This window comes from Notothenia rossii (genome assembly GCF_949606895.1).
Source record: "Notothenia rossii genome assembly, chromosome: 3".
Taxonomy (NCBI): domain Eukaryota; kingdom Metazoa; phylum Chordata; class Actinopteri; order Perciformes; family Nototheniidae; genus Notothenia; species Notothenia rossii.
In genome coordinates this window covers 59,517,195-59,539,638 of record NC_136901.1, presented here as the reverse complement: position 1 = coordinate 59,539,638, position 22,444 = coordinate 59,517,195, and the positions used below count along the sequence as shown (strand labels likewise).

At 38.2% G+C, this 22,444-nt stretch overlaps 2 protein-coding genes across 10 annotated transcripts in view; one reads left to right on the top strand and one right to left on the bottom strand.

The window, feature by feature from the left end:
- The first annotated feature begins 422 nt into the window (after nucleotides 1-422).
- The window catches only part of LOC307034087 (chromodomain-helicase-DNA-binding protein 8-like), an 83,567-nt gene continuing 61,545 nt past the window's right edge, over nucleotides 423-22,444 (top strand). For 2 of the 4 annotated variants that reach the window (XM_079672816.1, XM_079672817.1), the window contains exons 1-3: nucleotides 423-820; nucleotides 1,485-1,652; nucleotides 1,790-1,944. In XM_079672816.1, the coding sequence (XP_079528942.1) occupies nucleotides 569-820; nucleotides 1,485-1,652; nucleotides 1,790-1,891 (522 nt within the window). In that variant the 5' untranslated portion in view covers nucleotides 423-568 and the 3' untranslated portion in view covers nucleotides 1,892-1,944. Of the gene's footprint in view, nucleotides 821-1,484; nucleotides 1,653-1,789; nucleotides 1,945-2,274; nucleotides 2,348-20,715; nucleotides 21,506-22,444 lie in introns of those variants that run through there. The other 2 variants (XM_079672818.1, XM_079672819.1) reach the window with 2 other exon arrangements.
- On the bottom strand, nucleotides 6,718-13,620 carry LOC307032047 (uncharacterized protein). 6 transcript variants are annotated; one of them, XM_079669749.1, is made up of 11 exons: nucleotides 13,301-13,620; nucleotides 12,255-12,307; nucleotides 12,037-12,133; nucleotides 11,778-11,936; nucleotides 11,308-11,531; nucleotides 10,994-11,130; nucleotides 10,822-10,915; nucleotides 10,356-10,688; nucleotides 10,071-10,242; nucleotides 9,735-9,862; nucleotides 6,718-9,603 (listed from the first exon to the last, which is right to left on the bottom strand). In XM_079669749.1, exons 3-11 carry the CDS (start codon nucleotides 12,128-12,130, stop codon nucleotides 9,286-9,288), a joined length of 1,659 nt encoding a protein of 552 aa, XP_079525875.1. In that variant the 5' UTR covers nucleotides 12,131-12,133; nucleotides 12,255-12,307; nucleotides 13,301-13,620; the 3' UTR covers nucleotides 6,718-9,285. The 6 variants fall into 6 exon arrangements, with proteins under 6 accessions (XP_079525875.1, XP_079525874.1, XP_079525871.1 ...); XM_079669748.1 differs by having other exon boundaries at nucleotides 12,255-13,620; XM_079669745.1 differs by having other exon boundaries at nucleotides 12,037-12,307.

Genomic DNA, 22,444 nt, shown 5'->3' with positions numbered 1-22,444 from the left:
CGATAGATGCTCGTGATGCTTGCAAAGCCATGCCATGCCCCCCACAATGCAGTTCGGCGAAGATTACAAATCTTCTACGTCACCCCATTCAAGTGAATGGGCGAAGCGTTGAAAGCATTTTTCGATGCCTGTAGTGTAGACGGGCCGCACAGAGGCATGAAAATACATTTTCAAAATGCTGAACAGTCCTGCCAAAATTATAAACTGACTGCTACACAATTAAAATAAATGCTTTTATATATTTCTATTAGATGTGACTCTTTAGCATTTCTGTTATTATTGACACTGCTGATTTAGATGTATTGACTGCTAAAATCCTCTAGACCCTCCAGAAAAAGGCGATTCTGCGATCGCAGAATTTACCGCATAATCAGCAAAATGGCGCAGATTTTTAAAAGGCCCCATATTTATCAAAGGGCCGCATAATCCCCGCATTTTTCCACACAAAGTTGAGAAAAAAAAAAGTTAACTTGTCTTGACGTGACGTCATCAGCTCGCGCATCACAGAATGTAAACAACACTGTATAGAGTGAACGTGTGGAGCTCACACGATAGAGAAAACACAAAGATGAAAAAATCTAATCCATCTCATTTACCGACGAACATGTCTACTAAAGACCGGGCAAAAAGTGGGGGGAAACTATTCTGCACCCCGTGCAACTGTGTGTTGGAGCATAAGAGAAAATCGACGGTGGCGACCCACTTTGATTCATTCAAACATTCGAAAATGCTTTCTGCTGCTGCGGAAAAGAAAGCCATTCAACTCACGTTCACCGAGGCATCAACCTCCAAAACCCTTTTGAGGGCTACAAGAGACGAAGTGAGTAGCCTACAAGATTGAAGCTGGTCAGATAACGAACGAGTAAATGAAAACAGAATGAGGCGGAGAAGTGTGTGTGTGTGTGTGTGTGTGTGTGTGTGTGTGTGTGTGTGTGTGTGTGTGTGTGTGTGTGTGTGTGTGTGTGTGTGTGTGTGTGTGTGTGTGTGTGTGTGTGTGTGTGAGATTAAAATAGCCCAATTGCTTTTACAATAAATAAACATTGAATATGTTTAATTGAATAGTAAAGGGGTTTAACGTTTGTGGCAGGTTGTGTGTGAGAGAGAATAAATAAGACAGCCAATATTTTCAAAAATTGTTATTCTTTTCCCCCGCATATTTAGCATATTTCGCAACTTTCCGCATATTTCGTAACTTCCCGCAATTTCACCGCATAAAATCACATAAAAACTCTGCATGTTTAATCGCATAATCAAGGATTTTAGCCCGTATAATCAAGGATTTTAGCCCGCATAATCAAGGATTTTTGCCGCGTTTTTCTGGAGGTTCTATAAAGATAGTTCAATAGGGCTACAACAACAACAACAGTCTTTCCGTTTATTCCCTCGGTTCTTTAAGTTTATATTTTCCCATTTAATGCTTAAAAAAGTTGAACAGCAGCTGCACATGATGCTCTTCTGACCCCTCTTTTGATTTTTTATTTCAGGCTCAAGCTCGGTGTCATAGTTTTGGCCAGTCTAAGGCGGTGAAGGTGTACCGTCTGATCACTAGAAACTATGAGAGGGAAAAGCTGGATAAAGCTAGTCTGAAGCTCGGGCTGGACTGTGCCGTCCTGCAGAGCATGAATGGGAACAAAGAAGGCAACAACAACGGGGTGAGAAAAAGAAAATCTGTCATATTTCTAGATGCCAAGTCATTTTTGGGTCAATCGCTGTTGCAGTACGCTTAGTTTATTTTCGAAAAGAGCTTTCTAAATCCACTTGTGTGAATGTCTCTCTGCGTCGCCTTTAGCCGGTCCAGCAGTTCTCCAAGAAGGAGATCAGGGACCTGCTGAGGAAAGGAGCCTACGCCGCCATCATGGACGAGAACGACGAAGGCAATCGCTTCTGCTAGGAGGACATCGACCAGATCCTGCAGCGAAGAGCCACCATCATCACCATCACCAGGTATGTTCTTAACAGCACTAGCCACTTGCTCTTTGTGAGATACCAAGTACTTGGTTATTTGAAATGTAATATTCATGATGTAATAATTAAAACTAGGGATGGGTACCGATCCCCAGTATTAACGGGGCCCCCGGGGCTGAATTATTAAAGACTGTTGTACCGTTAAGGTCCAACGTTATCAATCTTTTTATCGGTACTGGAGACATTTAAAAAATAGATGTCATATGTATTATATCTACATAAACATTATATCGCAGTTTTACTGTTGCCAACTCCGTTTCTAATATGCAATAAGACGTCTATGATTTATTTTTGATCTTTCCAATCCAGACGAGAGATCTCTATCCCCTGTCGGTGTGCGAGGGGGTGGGGCAGTTCACTTGAGCATGGATGTATAATAAGAACTGGATATACATTGTATATTTAATACTAACATAAGCTGGTGATAGATAAATGCTGGCATTCCAGCAGACCAGCATATGTGGACCAGCATGATCCACCAGCATATGGTCCATGCTGGTGGATCATGCTGGTCCATGCTGGTGACCAAAACACAACATATGCTGGTCCATGCTGGTCAACATCATTCTGGTCCATGCTGGTTTTTTCAGCAGGAACGCAACCACACACTTATAAAAAAAGAACATACTTTATAAGTCAGGCAACACTAACCAGGCTTCGTGTGATTCTGTTTATTTGTACCTTACTTTGACCATCCGTTCACTTTCATTGATCATTGTGGAGAGAGGCAGACGTTTTGTTTTGTATTATAGCAGCTATCGGATGGAATCAATACATGGGCTGCACATGTTGTCATGTCCGACTATCACAAGTAGAATCATAATGAAAAGGTAAAATGTTCCTGAAGAAAACGGCTTATGCCACAATAGGATAGCAACAAGTAGTCAAGACAGTCAGTTTAGCTTCAGTTGCTGTTGCATAACTGCGGTCAACTCAGCCGTCTCTCGCGTTCGCTTGGTCAAATCAGCAGCTATTCATTTTTGAGTGCGCAATTAATAGAGCCTTTATGGTAATCACTGAACAAGAGTAAAATAATGCATGTTTTTTTCTGGTTCATTGGCAATACAAGTCATTTGTACCATAAGTTCTTAATAAAACTGACACTGTTTGACTCAGTTCTAGTTTGACTGCTACAATAAAATGAAGTTTTTACTGTGCACTTCTTGGGTAATACTCTCTCAAAGTCCCCTCTTGAGAACAAAATCATGCCGCTTCTGCTTCCGCCTTATTTTCATTTAGTAGTTTGCCTTATTTTTATTCAGTAGTCCTTCTCCTCCTTTTTCTTCCTCTTCTCGAGTAGTCAGTGTGGTGATGTTGCTTTGGTCTGGGTCTCTGGATCTGTGAGCTAACCACGCCCCGTTCATTTGCATATAAGGAATGGAAATAAGTCATTATGAAATATAAGTCAGCTGAAATAAATAAATGTGTCAATATGAAATACAAGTCCCCTGAAATAAATAAACGTGTCATTATGAAATACAAGTCCCCTGAAATAAATAAATGTGTCATTATGAAATACAAGTCTCTTGAAATAAATAAATGTGTAATTATGAAATAAAAGTCCCATGAAATAAATAAATGTGTATTTAAATGTAGATGTATACATATTTATTACCGTATTTCTTTATTTCAGAATGTATTTCATAGGGATATTTATATATATATATATATATATATATATATATATATATATATATATATATATATTTATTTAATTATTTATTTATTTAATTTTGGCTTAAATGGCATTCCATACTTATCCCCCTTGACCCAACTTCTGAACTTTTGACGATACGCTTCAGGAACCAGTTCGTATTTTAACACCACAGATTTTACTCTAGCATAGTCCAAAGCATTTTCGCCACAAATAGCTGAATAAGCCTCCTGTGCTCACCCAGTGAGTACACACTGAAGTAACAGCACTCTGTCTGAATCTGACCAGTTCTTGCCTCAGCTACGCGTTCAAATGGGGTGAAAAAAATGTCAGGGTCACGCTCATTAAACTTTGGAACCAACCGCAAGTTAGAAATAACATCGCCACTACCTGATGCCGAACCATCAGAAGAAAGCTTGCCCTTTCCTATCAGCCGTAATCTAGCATGTTCCACCTCACATTTCATCTTTTCCACCTCCAGCCCCTTCACCAAGCATGAGGTGTGAACGTCAGTGGTATCAGTAATGTAACTGCAGGGTGAGGATTGTATGAACATGTATGTGTGAGGGTGTTGAGGTGCACAAAACAACTGAAATAACTAATCACATACTCAACCGAACCGGGTGCCTGTATGAGATAGCAGAGGGGAAAACAGAGAGGAGCAGAGAGGCTTTAAATAGCTGCATGGCACCAGACCCAGGTGCCCTGAGTTATTGCAATCAAGGCGGCTGGATGCAGCACAGCCACACCCTCTCCAGATGACCCCACAGGGGCATTACAGCTTATCTGGCTTATTTTGTAACAAAACATTTCTTGAACCTGGTACATATAGATCAAAAATAAAATGTCCCAGTTAATGATAACATCACATCTAAATATCCCATCTTATTTCAAGACATCTTACCAAGCAAATGTTCACTTGTTCTATCGGCAGATCTTTTTACATATTACAAGAGAAAAACCTGGTTTTCATTAGTTTTTTAATTGTTTTTGGACCAGCATTTTTTCGAGTGTGGATGGAACCTACACTACCTACTAAATTATACTAAAAATAAAATAATAAAACAATAAATACTACAACATGTGAAAATAATGAAATAATTGAATACCATGTGTCTGAATAAATGAAGCATAATGACAATTCATTCTGATTATCAGTGTAAAACAATGATGTCATGTCTTATATTCTTTCACATTTACCAAAGTCATTGGATCTTTTATGTTAATGTAATATCACTGCAGCTCTACATAAGGTCATACATCTGAGCAAGTTGTGTTGGCAGTGTTTAACTCATGTTCAATCTTTGTAATAAGTTGGTTTACAATAAACAATGTCCTTAAAAAAGGATGTTCCAATGATTGACAATATTGTTTCAACTCATATTATACATTTCATACAATATTTCAGTATCTGAATCAAAAATCCTCTTATTGAGAGGAATAGAAGGTGTGTGAGAAGATAAAGTGATGCTGTTGGGTTTGGCTGTGTGTGGAAAGTTTAGTTTCAACAGTTTATTAGTGTTTCTGTTTCTGCCCTACATACATAATATAGCCCTTCGAAGATGAGTGTGCTTTTGATTGATTGGAAGAGTCGTGTACTATAAATGGAACGTGTGTGTCCAAAAGTTTGGTTTTGGTTAGGGTTTATCTGTAGCGGGAAGTGTCAAGTCACCAATTCACGAGTCCAAGTCACTTTCGAGTCACCACTCTCCGAGTCCAAGTCCGAGTCACCAAGGGAGAGTCGTAGTCGAGTCCAAGTCCGAGTCACCCAAGCAGTGTCCGAGTCGAGTCCGAGTCACAAGTCTTCATGTATTAACCTTCGTGGATATATGTGTTGACATTTAGCTGCTCCTCTACATTGCTTTTATCCTGTCATGTTATACTAATCTGTCTATTCAACTGCTGTGAAGCGAGTTTGGCTGCAATTCTTGTAATAGGTGCTATACAAATACAAAGCTTATTACTAATATTAATATTATTATTATTGTAAATGACCTATAATATGTCCAACTATATTTAAAATGAGTTACCTTTTAGAGAAGTGATTATATTTGTATGCCAATATTTCCCTATGGTAAAGTTTTCGTTTGGCACATTTATTTTGATATTAATAAGATCGGGACTCTTATTTTGAAGGAACTTTACTGGTTAAATCGGTTTACCGATAAAGATTAAGCCCCAGAAAGCAAATGGCTACTTAGCATGCAAAATGGTCATTCTGCATGTTAAGTAGCCATGTGCTTTCGTGTTATCGGCTGAATCTGTATTTATTGATGAGATCACGTTACTCTAATAATAGTGTTCAAGACAGCCTATATGTCTGAACCATGGATGTATAATAAGAACTGGATACAGCGTGGGAGGCGGGGCCAAATTCACTCCTATGAGAGTTGCTCATTGGTGCATGATGATAAAATGGCCTAACTTTTGAAAGAGCGAAACGCCACAGATTACCCGGCATTCCTGAGAAGTAGCTGTATGTGCGCTCATAGCGCATGCGCAACTTTAACCAAAATGCTCGTTCTCATCAAGCACATCAATTTGCGTACACGTAACAGCACCGCGCGTTCATGACAGCATGGTAATGATTTGCTATTATGATGGATTTAATATTAACGAGGTGGCAGTTAGCAGCTAGCGGCTACCTAGTAATTATGTACACATCAATCGTTATGTACTTATATTACGCTGTAACATGATCTAGTGATATCCAAGCAACAGAATTATACAATTATTGCACTGTATATATATACACAGCAAAATGAGCATCCCCAAATGAACACTGTCAGATTTGATTTCAACACTTTGACAGTGTCTATATGGGTCCACACCACATAGAGTTAATTTAACTCTTTTTAAAGAGTTGGTTTCTTAACACTATTCAGAGTAATTATTAACTCTATATGGAGTTAAAATGTAACTCTTTCATAACACTAACCAGTGTTAGTTTTTCTCAACACTTGCATGGTGTTAAATATTAACTCTCTCACAGAATAGTTTATTAACTATGAAAGTGTTACTCATATATCAACACTATAAAGTGTAAATAAAGCTCTAATAAAGTATAACAATTACTAAAAAAATAAAGTAGGCTAAAGTTGTTTGAAACAAGATTTATTTTCAAACATATACAAACAAATGCTTTTGACACAAAAGCATTTTAAAATACATTTCAAAATACACAGCAATATGGAACAATGTATGCTCTCTCATTTTCATTAGAGTATTGCCTATCAAAGGGTCTAACATAGGTGAGCTGGTCAATACAAATAACAGCATGTTCATTGCTTTGGTCCTCTATACAGTAGGCATGAAAGTGATCATCAAAGTACAGCGTGTGAACAGTGCAACCAATTATGAAAGCACGCTGCTCATGAATGATGATGTTGCGTATTTTCATGAACACAGGTAGGTCATGGAATGTTCCAGTGCATATGTATAGATCAATTTGGTATTCAGTGCCATAATTTTTGACCCATCTTGTAGTTGAAACCTCTGAAAATGCATCTAAATGCAACATCTGACACAGTGATTCTGCACCTTCCAAGCTATTTATTGTTTTCATTTTTAAAGGACCAATCTCAAACCTTTTAAAATAATAGTTTTCATAATAAAAAGCCATTTGCCGCTGGTGTTGCTTAACAAGAGATTTTGTAAGGTTTTTGATTTTTTTTACAGACCTTTTAAAAAAATTATGTTTTGCTTCGAATCGCATACACCACATATGGATAAGAGGGCCAATTTTTTTAATACATCTCGGATAGTGAATCATTAAGTGGTGTTTGGGAATCAATTTCTTATCAGGAAACAACACTTTGAACATGTTGTGGTGGTCACAGATCAAATGTTTTAGGTAACTTATCATTCCATCAGTCAGGATAGAGGAGAAAACAATATTAACTATTTGCAACAAAAGGTTCCAATACTTATTTTCTCTTTCAACCACATCGCCAAAGATAAGTGGGGTATTGCGGAGAACACACAATGACTGAATGGCGTTTAAACCTAAGTGCTTGCTGTTGTCATCCAGTTTTAAAGCACTTGGTTTGTTTTTACGTTCCAGGTAACCATAGTTAAAACTCTGTACCCTGTCTGACAGTGCATTCAAAGAGATGTAACCATTTTTCATTAGGTACTGAAAGAAAAGCTTTAGCTCATACTGTACAACACCCTCTAACAAATCATGCATTATATCAACTGCAAAATTGTCAGTGCTATGAAAATACTGCAATGAATTGAGCACACAAGATGTTTTAACACCATAAATGGAAGGTAGAGCAGGATCTTCACTTAATGCATTACAATGTTCAACGTGAAGTTCTCTGGAGCGCAGGATCAGCCCAGGATCAGTCTCAGTGAACACAGACTGAAAGTCTTTCTATTTTGTTAAACAAAACCTGCAACAGTTTATTGCGTTGAAAGACTCGACGAAGCCCAGCAAGCCATTTAAAGCGAGATTGTCGCCTGTCACTTGAAATACCGACCCAAACAATGGTTGTTCAATAAATGGAAGTTTGATTCCTTCTGTTTCTAAAATGTTAAGATCATCAATCAGAGGCTTGAGTATTGCTTCAAATCCGTATTTTTTTTGATCTTGGGTGTAAAAAAGAGCTGCAAGATGCACATTCATAAGCGCAGAGTTAAACTTTGGTGTAAGGTTCTTTAACGTAAAATAAACACAAACAAGTTTATGGATCCCCTTCTTAGAACCTAATGGGTTAGCGGTTTCAAAGTCATCGTAATATAGCAAAATCTGTAGAGCATGTCTATGTTGTGAAAACAGAGGATGATTTTGGAAATATGACCCATCATTAATGTCTTTGTAAGTCCCCTTTTCACTGCATTTGTCTTGCAAGAAGCATTCTCTTATCTCACTGTTTTTCAAAATAGATTTTATGGTACCTAAAATCGGTACATACATCTATTTGTCTGTTACAGGAATCTGACTATAGACACCTGTAGTTCTATCCCTACGTGTATCCAATCGCACACCAAGGATAAATTCTTTAGGCTCAACTAATTCCCATTTTTCATAGAAATATTTGTCTCTCTTTGTCACTGTGTTCAAGGTTGAAAATTGATTATCTAATTGATTTAAACTGTGCTCTATTTTCTCATAAATGCCTGACTCCATAGTTTGAGGAGAAAATGTTTGAAGAACTGCTTCCCGTGCTTGATTTTGAACATCATTGACAACTTCCTCCATTGAAGAAACTATTGTTTGGACGGTGCTTTCAGAAATACCAGAAGCTTGTAAGTGAGAAACAATAGATCCGCACATGTTATCAAGCGATTTCTGTGTGATAACAGGGGGGACCTGTAACATGGCTGCAGAAGTTGTTGGCTGCTCACTTGATTCCATCTCAAAATGTCTTTGTGTCTGTGTGATCACTTCTTGGTTAGTATTGACCTGCTCATCATGGTGATGTACGTTGTTAAGGTGCTTTCTGAAGCCATTGTATGTGCAAAAAGAGGAAGGACATCCTTGTTCTCCACATCTTAAACGCAAGCTTTTTGCAGGATATAAGCCGTGCTGAAATGTCAAATGTTGACAAAGAACTGAACAATTGTTGTGGTGCGTTTTACAAACAAAGCATGTAAACATGCTCAGGCACTTTTTGGAACTGTCCTCTGAACTTGTTGAACTTGTCTTCGTGAATTGGCTGTTACTCACGCAGTAGTCGTGCTCTTAGTTCTTTGACTCGTGGGCTTTCCTTTGCATTACCAACATCGATGTTGTACACCGTTGTTTGGATGAAGATGTAGAAATTGGAGAGAGCTTCATCATAAGAAAGGCTGAAGACATAGTGAGCTTTGAAAAGGGCATCAAAAGCAGCCACCGATGTCTGAGCGTTGCATGGTATGGGTTTGTGGTCCACAACGATGACGAACCTCTGGATTTTCTTCCTTTGCTCACCAATGCAGAGGAGGAAGGGCTGTCTTGCTTCAACTTTCTCCAGGAATGTGGTGAGGCTGGCTCCCTGCTGTAGATTGAATGACAAATGCAGTAAGTGAGGAGTAAGATTTATTCTTGCAGTCTTATATCAAACTGCAACTGCAACACATCTTACATACAACCACAGCACACAAAAAAAAAAAATCTAATGGTACATACCTTAAGAAATCTTACAAGATGGTTTGCCGCCTGTGCTGAGCTTATCTTGGAAGTTTTTTTATGGCCTCTGGGCGTTGGGGGCAGGAGATGCAATAGCAACAGGAGAGCTGAAATGTCACCATCCCAGCCTTGAAAATAAACAGAGGAGAAAGTATTAGAAAAAATATATAAATTGAAGCTGCAGTCAATAATCAAGGGACCATAGAGGTGAATCATTTTTGAAAATTATAATTTTTCTAGGGTTCCTACTTGAGTTGTAGTTGAGGCTACTGTTACATATTTAACTTATTAAACAGGCAACTTCTTTATCTTAAAAACACAACTGTTATTATTTACCAAAGTCGTTCTCAGTCTCAGGGTCAAAAGCTGCCAGCAGCTCCTCAACATGAAGATTTGAGGGAAGACTCTGGCATTCTGCAATGACTTTGTTCTTGAAATATGATGGCCACTTTGCCAGGAACTTCCTGGATACTTCGTCACCAAACATCATGGAAAAATCCTGGTCAATCTTTAAACAAAGACCATGTCCATAAAAAAAGTTATTTAAACGTACTTGATATTTTTAAGGAATCTGTTTTCAAATATTCAAAATACAGTTTAATAATCTTTACATTTACTTACCAATTCAGGTATGTCAAGGAAACGATGGAAGACGTCTAAGACTGAAGATGTTGCATCCTGGTCATGAATCAGCTTCTGTCTGTACTCAAAGGTGGCTCTCATCTTGTCTTTGACCACACCTTTGTCTGTTGAATGTCGAATTATTGAGAGAGCCTCCCTGCACTCCTCACCGAAGAGCTGCTCACCAATCAACAGAGATTCTCTTTCAGTTGTTGGGCCGTCCTTGAAATTAGGCCTGGAGCGCCCACGGAAGCCGTCATAGGTGTTGCGTTGGACTGTCTTCAGTCTCCAAGCGAGATAGCCAGTATTGGCATCAGGGTCATAGTAATGCTCCTGCTCACACAAGCATTCACACGAACAAATCACAATAAGAAATATATATCAAATATTAATCAGAATCATGGTCTAATGACATAAGTACTACAACAACACAGTTTACAGACTTCAAGGAGAGCTTAAAACTTACATATCCATGTTTGGAGTATGGATCTTGGAGATATGGGAAAAGGGTCACAATTCCCAGGGCATAACTGGTTCGCACACTTGTGGGTGGAATCCTTCTTTTAAAAACAAAATTATTATTACATTTGTGTCTGATCCATTTGGGTTTTTCTTAGTCATTTTTTGTGATTTCTTACCCATAGGATTCTGTCATTTCTGCAACCAGAATGTTTATCATCTGTCTACGTGTGGCATCTGACAGAGTTTTGGTTTTGTCATACTCTTTGAAGATTTCTTCACCCTTTGGATTGGACTTCAAAACCGTATCAACCTTCTGCCAAACGTTTTTTTTCAAAATATTAGGGTTAATGATTAAGCAAATTAAATATTTCTAGGTAAGTACGTTTTTTATTACAATATTACAAAAAAAAGAGTATACGTTGCATGATCATAGTATAATTGTTTACTAATCTAAACATTTGAGACAGTTATATAGGATTTCAAGGTTTACCTGTCTTGATTCTTCACGATCCACTTCTCCTGGACCCCTCTTTCTGTTATTTTTCGATGAGAGGATAACAGTCGAATCAGATGAAATGGAGGAAGATGGTGATGGTGTAGGGTTCGGCAATGAAGCTGGTGATGCTGTAAGATCGAAGATTGAATCAGCTGATGCTGTTAGGTCCGGCAACACTGATGAGTCTGATTCGTCTTCTACAAAATTAACCTCGAGATCTAAAAATTGACACAGGAGAATAAAAGAAGAATAAAAAAAGTGTTAAGATGTTATGATATGTAAAAGAAATATTTTTTTAAATGTAAATAAAATGTTGTTGATTAACACATAATTTCAAACTATTTCCTAAAAATGTGTTGGTACAGTATGAGAAAGTATCAGTTGTAGACATGAAGTAATATTGATGCATCCATATTAAACAAAGACTGAGTCAAATCTTCCAAACCTTTATTTAACAACCGTACCTGTTACTGGATACTGGCGGAATCCAACCTTGAAGTTTCGGACCCCTGATTTAATCAGTTCATCAAATATGTCGGCATCAACCTCAGTATCTGATGTATCAGTCAGATTGAGCAGGCCTTCAGTTAGAAGTTGAGACTCCAGACTAAATTTGTCTGTAACTGGGAGATATAAAAAATAAATGACAATACCATGTCATTTAGACTTCCAAATTGACCTTTTTTAGTGACTTACGTTTACAATTATAATATAGATACAAACCTTCTTGAAGAAACCGGAGAAAATCAAAGTTTTCATCAATTTGTGGAACTTTAATGTATTTCTGGACTCCTCCATATTCCACCTTTGCCAGCATTTTCTGTATACATTTTAGTAAGTTAATGAGAAGTAGCTTTCTACACAATGTTATGTAATTACAATGAATAAATGAACAATCATTGTTAGACATCACATACATTATATCACATAATGTATCTTACCACAATAATTGCGAAGAGAAGATATTAATCCATCTGCCGTTTTCAAAAGCAACCTTAGACACAAACAAGCTTTTGTTATTTTTATACAAAAGACAGCACCTAAAAATGTAAGATGTCACACAAAATAATTGAATACTCTTAAGTACAACACTGTAGGTGATCTATGCAAGAGATAAAATAGGTAATAAAGCAATGCCAAATTGAATGCAGAACACCTAAAAGAAAAATATAGCTCAATCATCGTAAAAAAGCTGTAATGCTGTGACGATAAATTATTTGCCACCAGTAGAAGCTGCTGGGAGTCTTCCAGCAGCTTCTACTGAAGCCTTACGAGTAAATCGCCAGAACGCCGACACCTCCTCATCTCCACCGCTCCCATGTTTTATTTTGTACTCTCTCTCCGTTGATGCGCGGGGCTAATGCTAATGCTAATGCCGGCAAATACAATGGCGGCTAAATTGTTCAGAGTTTTACGGGGCGTGGTTTGCACTTCGCCCAGACAATCGAAATTGGTACTTTTTTCTCCCCAGGATAGTACCACCTCTCTAGCAGGCACTAAAAATGGGGGTAAAAGTTCTCTGAACTAAGTTCTCTTTTTGGTGTGAACGCAAAATTCAAGGCACTATCGGAACTAAACGGGTAAATTACTCCGGTGTGAAGGCGCCTAGATGCACCAGTAACATTAACCTTTGATGTAGTCTTGCAAGTTTCTATGATTCATTAGCAAATAAACGCAAGCCTTCAAAACAGGGATCTCATTAAATATAATACTACCGATATAACGTTCCCACTCGGTGCCTGCATTCACATAAAGGTTATGTTTGTTTGGTTATACGTTTTTTCGGCTTGGTTAGCTAGTGCTAACTCTAGCTTAATGCTAAAAGCCCACAAGCCAAACACATCTTATCTTGGCGGTGACTCGCCTGTCTTATAACACAGGAAAATAGTATATCACACTTTTGTCATGAAAACGGAAGTTTTAGCGAACTAAGAGAAATACCAATAACAAAACACAACATTAACAGAAATGATTTTAATTTACTTACCGAACAATGTCAGGGAGCAGTTAGCCGTCACGGCAAGACTCTGGTTTGAAGTGGCTAGTGCTACGGCGATGGGGGCGTGGTGATACGTTAATTTACACTTAAGGTGTTAGGTTTGGAGTTAAGAGTTAAACGTTCAGAGTTAATGTACTACAATTACACTTACAGATTTGATTTATAGATATTTCGTTTTGACACTCGTTTTTAACACCAACTATTTGTCTAATGAGAGTTAAATATAAGGGATTTAACTCTATCAGGAGTATATTTAACTCTACTCTTGTTTAAATTTCACCAACACCAAAATATTAACACTTCTCAATTTGCTGTGTATATACACAGTGCAATAAGCTTCTTAGTGCAATAAGAAGCTACAGGGACGTTAATCTAACGTTGGTAATATTAACTTTATTTAATACAACATTTACGGTACAATATTTAATCATACAGCCCATGTAGTATAATAATGAATTACAGCAAACATGTGCAATATATCCATTATTACAGCTCCGTGGGATGGCAGAAAGACGATATGGGTCCGTTCTTATTGTGCATCCATGGGTAAAGATAAACGCAACTCACATTGGTTTCTCATACAGCATCTCTGTAAACTACGTTTATTGTATTCACTGAATTTCACTCTCAGCCTTTAACGCCTCGTTGTAGCTCCAATAGCTCCAGCCCCCACCCTCCCTGTGAGCACAGTGTGCTCTGATTGGTCGGGACTATGCTGAACAAGTAACATGAACGTGCCGGGGGCGGCGCGGTCCCGTGGGTTAGATGCGCGTTCATAATGCAGAGGGAAATAACTCTCAGAATAACGTTATTAGCAAATTTTTACAACTTGAGGAACGAATGTTTTTAATGAGGGCTATACAAGTGTTTATACTGGGTAGTTTTAAAAAAATGATCCAACGATTTACAGACCACTCTTTCCCCATGTAAGTCAATGGGAAAAAGTGTTTCCGGGCCTGGCAACCAAACGGAAGTGTAGTACCGCCGTTTGGCCACCACAAATATTTTCATCTGAGTCCGGCGCACTTCCTGGGGGCTTGGTCTGAACCATAAACTGTATATATAAATGGACGTAGGGTCCGTGACGTCACCCATAGGATTCTGCAAAGTTTCAGAGAAGCCCTTAGTAGGCAGAGTTGGCCACTAACGGCTCGACAGTGACGTCAGAGTTCAACTCCCGCCTTCTCCAGCCTGCTCCAAATAAGGGCAAAGAGGCGGAGCCGAGGCGGGACCTCCTGCCAGCGTCTATCGTTTTTCCAACCCAGTTTAGATTTAACCACGCCCACTTCCGCATTACGCAAGGATCGACGTAGCTCTACGGGATAGCGTCATAGACTTCATCTTCTGCAGTTATAGCGGTTGCGTTAAAGCAGGATATTGAATAGTTGTTTTTTGTCTTTCCAAAGGATTTGTTGACTGAAAGTAAACGATCCTGTAATCAAAGCCATATCGAAGAGTCCTGAGATTGTATTACTGGTGTTTTATCATCTATGAATAGCCTGTGTGTATCCTCAAATGTTGTTTTCAGGACAAACAAAAGACGTTTTAAATATCTTATCAGCTGGTGTAAGTGCAGAATATTGAATATAACCTTGACTATTACTGTGTACTTCATTTATCTGACAGCATTATTTAATGATACCTAGATATATACAGATGTTTGCTAATGTATCCCTCTTATATCCATCAGGAATTAATATTAAATGATGAAGTAACATTACCTCAGCACCAGGCTTGGAATTTCGTCATTTTAGGGGCAAGGCCATTTGGCCTTTGGCGTCAAACATTTTTTCAGGGCGCAAAGGCCACATGCCAGGGCACAAAGGCCATTGAGGGAAACATTTGGATTTGGAGCTTACAAATAAATAACTTCACTTTCTGATAAGAAAAACAAATCACTGTTTTAATATCAATAATGTCAAACATTATATCATCATATAGGCCTATGCCTCCTTAGTATTACTGTATATAAAATAAAATACTTTACTTTGAATAATTAGTGTTTGGTATGTTTTCCATCTACTTCTCCCATTCACAAAATCAAATCAAAACATCTAAAATTATATTAATATGTAACAAATATATTCAATTTCAGAGCAGAAGAAACAGCCTTCAAGGGTCAAACTCTGCACATACTGTGTGTGTGTGTGTGTGTGTGTGTGTGTGTGTGTGTGTGTGTGTGTGTGTGTGTGTGTGTGTGTGTGTGTGTGTGTGTGTGTGTGTGTGTGTGTGTGTGTGTGTGTGTGTGTGTGTGTGTGTGTGTGTGTGTGTGTGTGTGTGTGTGTGTGTGTGTGTGTGTGTGTGTGTGTGTGTGTGTGTGTGTGTGTGTGTGTGTGTGTGTGTGTGTGTGTGTGTGTGTGTGTGTGTGTGTGCTCACAGCTCTGGACAAAAGTTAAACATGTACAAACCACAGACTGTCATGGCAAATACAATCGCTGCTTTAATTCTGTCTTTAGGACGTTGTTGTGAGTGTGGACGGAGCAGCTACAGGTTAGTTTAGCCTGATTGATCCACTCAGAAAACACGCATTTTAAAAGGTTTTTCGCTTGCCGTCTTGTCTGCAGACTTGGCAAAGCATTAATTCATAGTTACTTCAGCATCATTTTGAAACGTGTATTGCAATTAAATCATGGTAAAATAGGTTAATTTTGTCGTAGATGGTTTCCTCCACAGTATTTACATTGAAATAAGCCCTGCCCCCTCTCCAGCGCGTCCTGTTTGATTGACAGGAGTAAACACAGCTGACAGCCGCGGTGAAACTCCAGCGGTTAGAGCGATGAGAATATTCGCATCGCGTCCGTTGTGAACGCAGCATAATGCAGTTATGAAAACACTGTTCTGACGCTTTTAAAGCAACTTCGAGATTTGTTCCCGCGGCTGAGGAGGAGGCTGTCGGGCCCCTACAGGCATGTCTGACGGAACAATCACAGCAGAGCAATCGCTCTGATCCACAGACACGGGACTATCCTATTGCGCGCACTAATATGACTTCACTAGCGTTGTTTACACGGCATCTCTGACGGAACAATCACAGCAGAGCAATCGCTCTGATCCACAGACACGGGACTATCCTACTGCACGCACTAGTATGACTTCACTAGCGTTGTTTACACTGGAACTTTTGACAGGGGCACAAAGGCCACTTTGGCCGTGAATTGCATTTTTTTTCACAGGGCATAACGGCCAAAGTGCGGGGCAACGACGGCCGCGGCCGTCGTGAAAATCCCACCCTGCTCAGCACTGCATAAGTGTGGTCGTCAGTCATATTGACAAAGAAGCACTATTATATTGTATATTATGCAGCGTTTAAAAGGACGGTATTTCGCTTGTCAGATTCAGATTTCACGGGTGTGCCGCGTGAGGCAGTGATGTAACCATAGGGATGTAACGCCAGGTTGATGCTGTGACGTAACGCTGCGTTGATGCTTGCGTAATGCGGAAGTGGGATCTTAACTGGGTTGGAAAAACGATAGACGCCTCCTGCCACCGAGCTGGAAGTTCCAGAGCTAGCTGAAGCTACCAAGCTAACCTAACATGCTCCCCATCTGCACACTGCCGTCGCATTTTACGTTTCTAAGGTAAGCGGACATTAAACTATTCAGCAAAACTGTAAATAATAATCTAAGTTATTGAGTTTTTAGCATAATACTTCAGAATCTTAAAATCCCTAAACGTTTGTATGCAATTGTGCTAAATTCAACACGCAAATATTAATATGTTTGCATGACATTAGTTATTTATATTTTGATATCACTTAATTATACGTTTAATACATTTAAGTCAAGCTAAGGTACATGTGATGGTAGCTAGTTAGTGCTCTTACCTGTGAGGCCTCCTCCAAACAGCATAATAACCAGACTGTATCATTAAAACTAAGTACCAGTTCTAGATCCTTGACTTTAGACAACAATTCAAAAGACAAAATGTATTTAAAGACCAATCTTTATTTGAAGGTGCCTCTTAACCTGGGATATTAGTTATACAGTAATGGTATTGACAATCTAAAAAAAACTGAGCAACTCAGCAGTCAACTTTATGTTTCTTATTGTCTAAAGCATTTATTATTTTAATTTTTCCCCTCTCATATTCAGCGTGGACGGATTGAGACAGCGTGGTGTCCAGAAAGCTGCAGAGACTTCAGGGAGAAACCTCCGTGTGATGGACGTCCTGTCTGTTGGTTTGGAGAGGACTGAGGGTCTTTCCTCAGCGAGGAGGACCAGGCCTGATGGAGGAGCCCTTGCTAGGCAAAGCTGATACCAACTGCACAGGCCTAGTCTGTCACTTTATTTGACTAAATGTGTTTAATTATACATTTAATAGGTTTACACCTTTATATATACAGTCTATGGTTTACACCTTCTGTCCATATGTGCTTTTTATTTAAAACATGTTTGATTAACTTTTGGTTCGAATTTCAATAAATTGTATTTGCACTCCTTTCGTCCATTATTCTTCCTGAAAATGTTAGATTACACATTCACATCTGACTGAAGATTAGCCCCATTTATTTGTGACGTTGCAAACTCTGCGGTACAAGGCACAAGTGATGTGAAGCTCATAAAGTGAGGCAAATAGAAATAATCAGCTGATTGAGTGTAGATGTGGAAATAGGTACATTCGATCAGCTGACTGTTTTCACAATAAAAGTAGTTTCTTAGTGAATGTCCTGTACTGGTCTTAAAATCTCATAACATCGGCTTTTAATGTTCCTCTTGGATGTTCTTCTTGACCCTCAGAGAAGGAGAAAATGTTGAGTCGTGTCTTTCAGGCATGGCCTTTCCTAACAAAAATTACAGGAAACGTAAAACATATTATTGCAGAACAAGTGCGTTATTTATGAAAGCGGTGTGTTTGTGTGTTTAGGGGCTGTAGATATCATTATTTTGTAATTGTAATGTTTTTTCTTTATTTCAACAGTGAGCTACGAAGACAATCAGATTATGAATGAACAGAATGAAGTTCATCAACATTGAAATATATTTTATTATCAAAATAATATTTAACTGTTATCAAAACGTAGTGCAACTGTAGAAGCTTGCTCTGTTGTCTCACTGAAAGAATAACTTTTACCACGTGTTTTACAGACAATATTCAGAGATAAATAGTAGCAGTTCTCACTATGTGTTAAATATCTTTGCCTTCAATACATTAAATTAAAAGCTGACAAAATCATATTGCTTGTTAACATCTAAATGTAACTTTTTGCACAGAAAAAACCCTCAGCTTAACTGATGTGTTGGTGATCTAGTATTTAGTATTGTTTAATGGAATGTATATCAGTATATTAAAGTCAATACTTCATTTATTTAAACCAATATCTTTCTTGATTCTTTGTACAGTATGAAAAAAAGAGTCTTTATACCTTTGCTGAAGTTCACTGCTGTGAGGAGTCCAGTTCTGTCTCTCACTCTCTGGTCCAGCCTGTCTGCATCACCTGGACACTTTAAACAAACAGATATGTAAAGTACCATGTGTACAAACAATATAACTTATTCTCTTCCGTTGAACATGTTGGATTGTGTATTGTCCGAGTCAGGGTCCTTTTTATTTTACTGTAACTTTGGAAGTTGTGTTACCAATGCTTACTGTTTATTTGATACCAATTTGGTAATGCAATTAATAAAAACAACAAGGTTTGGGTTCGTTCGTAAAAAAATGATCCAACGATTTACAGACCACTCTTTCCCCATGTAAGTCAATGGGAAAAAGTGTTTCCGGGCCTGGCAACCAAACGGAAATGTAGTACCGCCGTTTGGCCACCACGAATATTTTCATCTGAGTCCGGCGCACTTCCTGGGGGCTTGGTTCCCTCCACAAAAAAGCAATGAGATTTCTCCATAGGATTTTAGAAAATAGCTCGAAATAAGATCTGTGGGAAACGTACCTGTTAGATAAATGCAAGTTTTGTTCAGCCGGATAATATCCACATGTCTACCCTACTTTTATAATTTTTGTATCATGAATCTATCGATTAGATTTATGATAGACTTTTGAAACTACAAGAAGATAAGGAGGACTTTTACAAAAAATTAATAGAATTTCCATCTTATCTTATCTTGTTATAAACATCGGTTACCATTGTTTGCTGTGGAAATGGTAAATATTCAACAGTGGAACAGCCAAAGTAACGTACGTCTTGAGCAAATAGTTCCAAACACTGGATACTTCCAGCTTTGAACTCGTTCTTTTACAGTTTCTAAGCACTCGCTGGGGACTAACAGAAATTGCTACATTTTCTGACATGTTAACACTTTGGCTAACTACTTATGAATCTAAAGCCAGCTTTAGTTTTGTGTTTATGTCTGGATACAATTATATCTAAGGTCTCATTTGGTATTATTTATAAGGCATGATGTGATTACATTGAATTACAGTGTCTACATTAGATAACATGCCATGCTGTACACTAGCTTCCCACTGCTCCTGGTACTATGATGGGTTAAAAGGAGAGAACACATTTCACTGTGTGTGCTGTGTGCATGAACATGTGTGACCAATAAAGAGGGTTTCATCCTCCAATTCTATTCTATCTATCTCTGGACATATGATGTGATCCAGGGCCGGCCCTTGGCATAGGCAGTATAGGTGAATGCTAAGGGCGCATCAACCCATCGGGGGCGCCAAATATTGGGGAGAAAAAGAAAAAAAAAATGTTATTGTTATAACGTTATATGTTATAAATCTTATTATCTTATACTAACATAACTACGCCTATATAGCGTACAGCGCCCATAAACTATGGCGCCCCCCCCCCAATCAAGTTGAACTGCCCCAGCCCCAGTAAAAACCAGAGGTTTATGTGAAATAGTTCTTTTTTTGAAATAATGGTTTTAGTGTGCAATTATATGTTTTAATTTTGTATTAGTGTTAATTTAAAATAAATCAAACTCCCAAAAAACATATACAGCTTCTGTGTGCTTTTATTAACATTGGAAATTACTGTGTAAGCGTCCGCGGGGGGGAGAGCTTTAGAGCAACACACTCTCTCTCCCTAAGCGTCCAGGAGCGACGCTTGGTCAGGGTCCCGTGGCGTCCAGTTGTGACGCGCCGAGGCTCCTTCAGCTTCATAAACGGACGCAAAGAGCTTTCAACTGATTGCAGTGTATTCCCATCGGCGACGGTATTTGACGCTTAGGGAAGCACCGCATCCATTTATGTCGGCAGCTCTTAAAGGCAATGTGAGCGTCCATTCCCATTGGATAACGGAGAATTGTACACCCGGAAGTAAGTATTCTCCTTACTGTTGATTGATTTGACAGTGATATCTCCACTACTCATCAACTCAAAAACACCAGATTACCTTTGTTAATTAAACAAAATTGATAGGTTTAAATTGTGTGCAATGCTTTTGTGTTTATCCCCTTCAATTCTGAGAAACAATTTGTTTTCTCTGAAATGTGGAGCGCCAAGGAGACTACACTACCCACAATCCCCAGCTATTGTTGTGACGACGCCTGTCCGCTTTGCGACAAACCCTGTGATTAATCATCAAGCTCTGGGATTGGATGTTGGAGTGGCAGTGCGCCAAGTTTACGCCGAGCATCAAACTCTTTGAGATGGAAGGAAACCACGGCAGACTATTCAAAACTGGACTCGAACGCCCCCTGAGAACTACACATGCTGGCTATTGTGTTTCGCAACATGTTCTCTATGGCACGTCTCTACTAGGAATTGTAGTTTTAAAAGACGTTTTCGTTTTTCCCAAAATTAGAAGTTGACAGTATTAAACTGTGTACGGCCCTGGAGGTTTAGGCGATAAGAAACAAATTGGTGTGTACAAATTTAAATGGGTGAAAATCGCTTGTATCCATAATGGGCAGCATTAATATATACCCACATAACAGCTCATTGTTACTTTGTAATTTTACTCCACTATAGTGGAGTACTACTAGAGTAGTAGTGTACTCCACTACAATTCAGAGGTTAACCTGGTATTTTTACTCCACTACATTTATTTTAGTTACTTTGCAGATTCTGATTAATGATGTGAAATACAAACAACCCTTAAATCAGACTTTAGTTACACCTGAGTAAAATTCAGGGAAAAGGTGATTGAAGTGCAATCGGGAGAGATATTTGATAGTTAGTGCTTTAGAAGACTAAACATTTATCTGCAGATCTCTATAAAGTATATTCATTAATCGTTATTCTCTACTAATAGTTAATTGAAAACTGTATATAATTGCTATTTTGCACATCCCTTTCAAGATTTCAAGATTTTCAAAGGTTCATTGACATATCATATACACAACTACAGTGTAGTTATGCAATGAATAAAAAAATTGGGTCACAGGTTCCCCAACAGTGCATTACAAGACATCTATCAATATGTGTGTATACCTCCACCATTAAACTGTCAAATTCTGCACATTTCTTATTCTATCTACAAGAGTATAATTAATGTGTATAATATCAGTTAAAATAAGTGCTTCAACATAGTTAACATTGCAGGAAAGCAATATATTAGACGTTAAGTACTTTGTCAGGCTTAATATGTATCTGTAGATACCCCCAAAGCTTTTTTCTTATTTGAAAGAAGACCTTAACCTAAAGTATTCTTTAATGTGTTAATAAAGGTTAATTAGTTTGTCTGTTTTGCACTTCCTCCTATTAATATCTTTGTACATCGTGCACTAAACTGTTTTATTGTAGAGATCACTTACAGTATCTTCTTGATTTTTTATATTCTGTATTTCTATCATTGACCTTCTACTTTTTCCCCCTATGAAAGTATGTACTCTTAATATTTTTTTCATCAAATAACACTATTCAACAAAAATGACATTATTCAACAAAAATAACGTGCTTTAACCACTAGGCGGTGCACACAAGGTACACACAGCATACTAATAATAACTTTGTATTATTAGTGTAGGACACTTATGTATGTATAACATCTGAAGACATTTAGTTTTATTCATGTTTTTACATAATTTTACAGGATATTACTATACTATTTCTCATGTTTTACTTCTACACATTAATATCTGATTTGTAAAACATCACAGACAGAAAGGTATATCCGTCATTTAATGGTAAGCTATTGAAATTGTGATTCCATAGATGTGTCTCCCATCACCCAAATCCCCTGACCATTCTCTCAACTCAGTATTTACATTCTTATATTCAAAG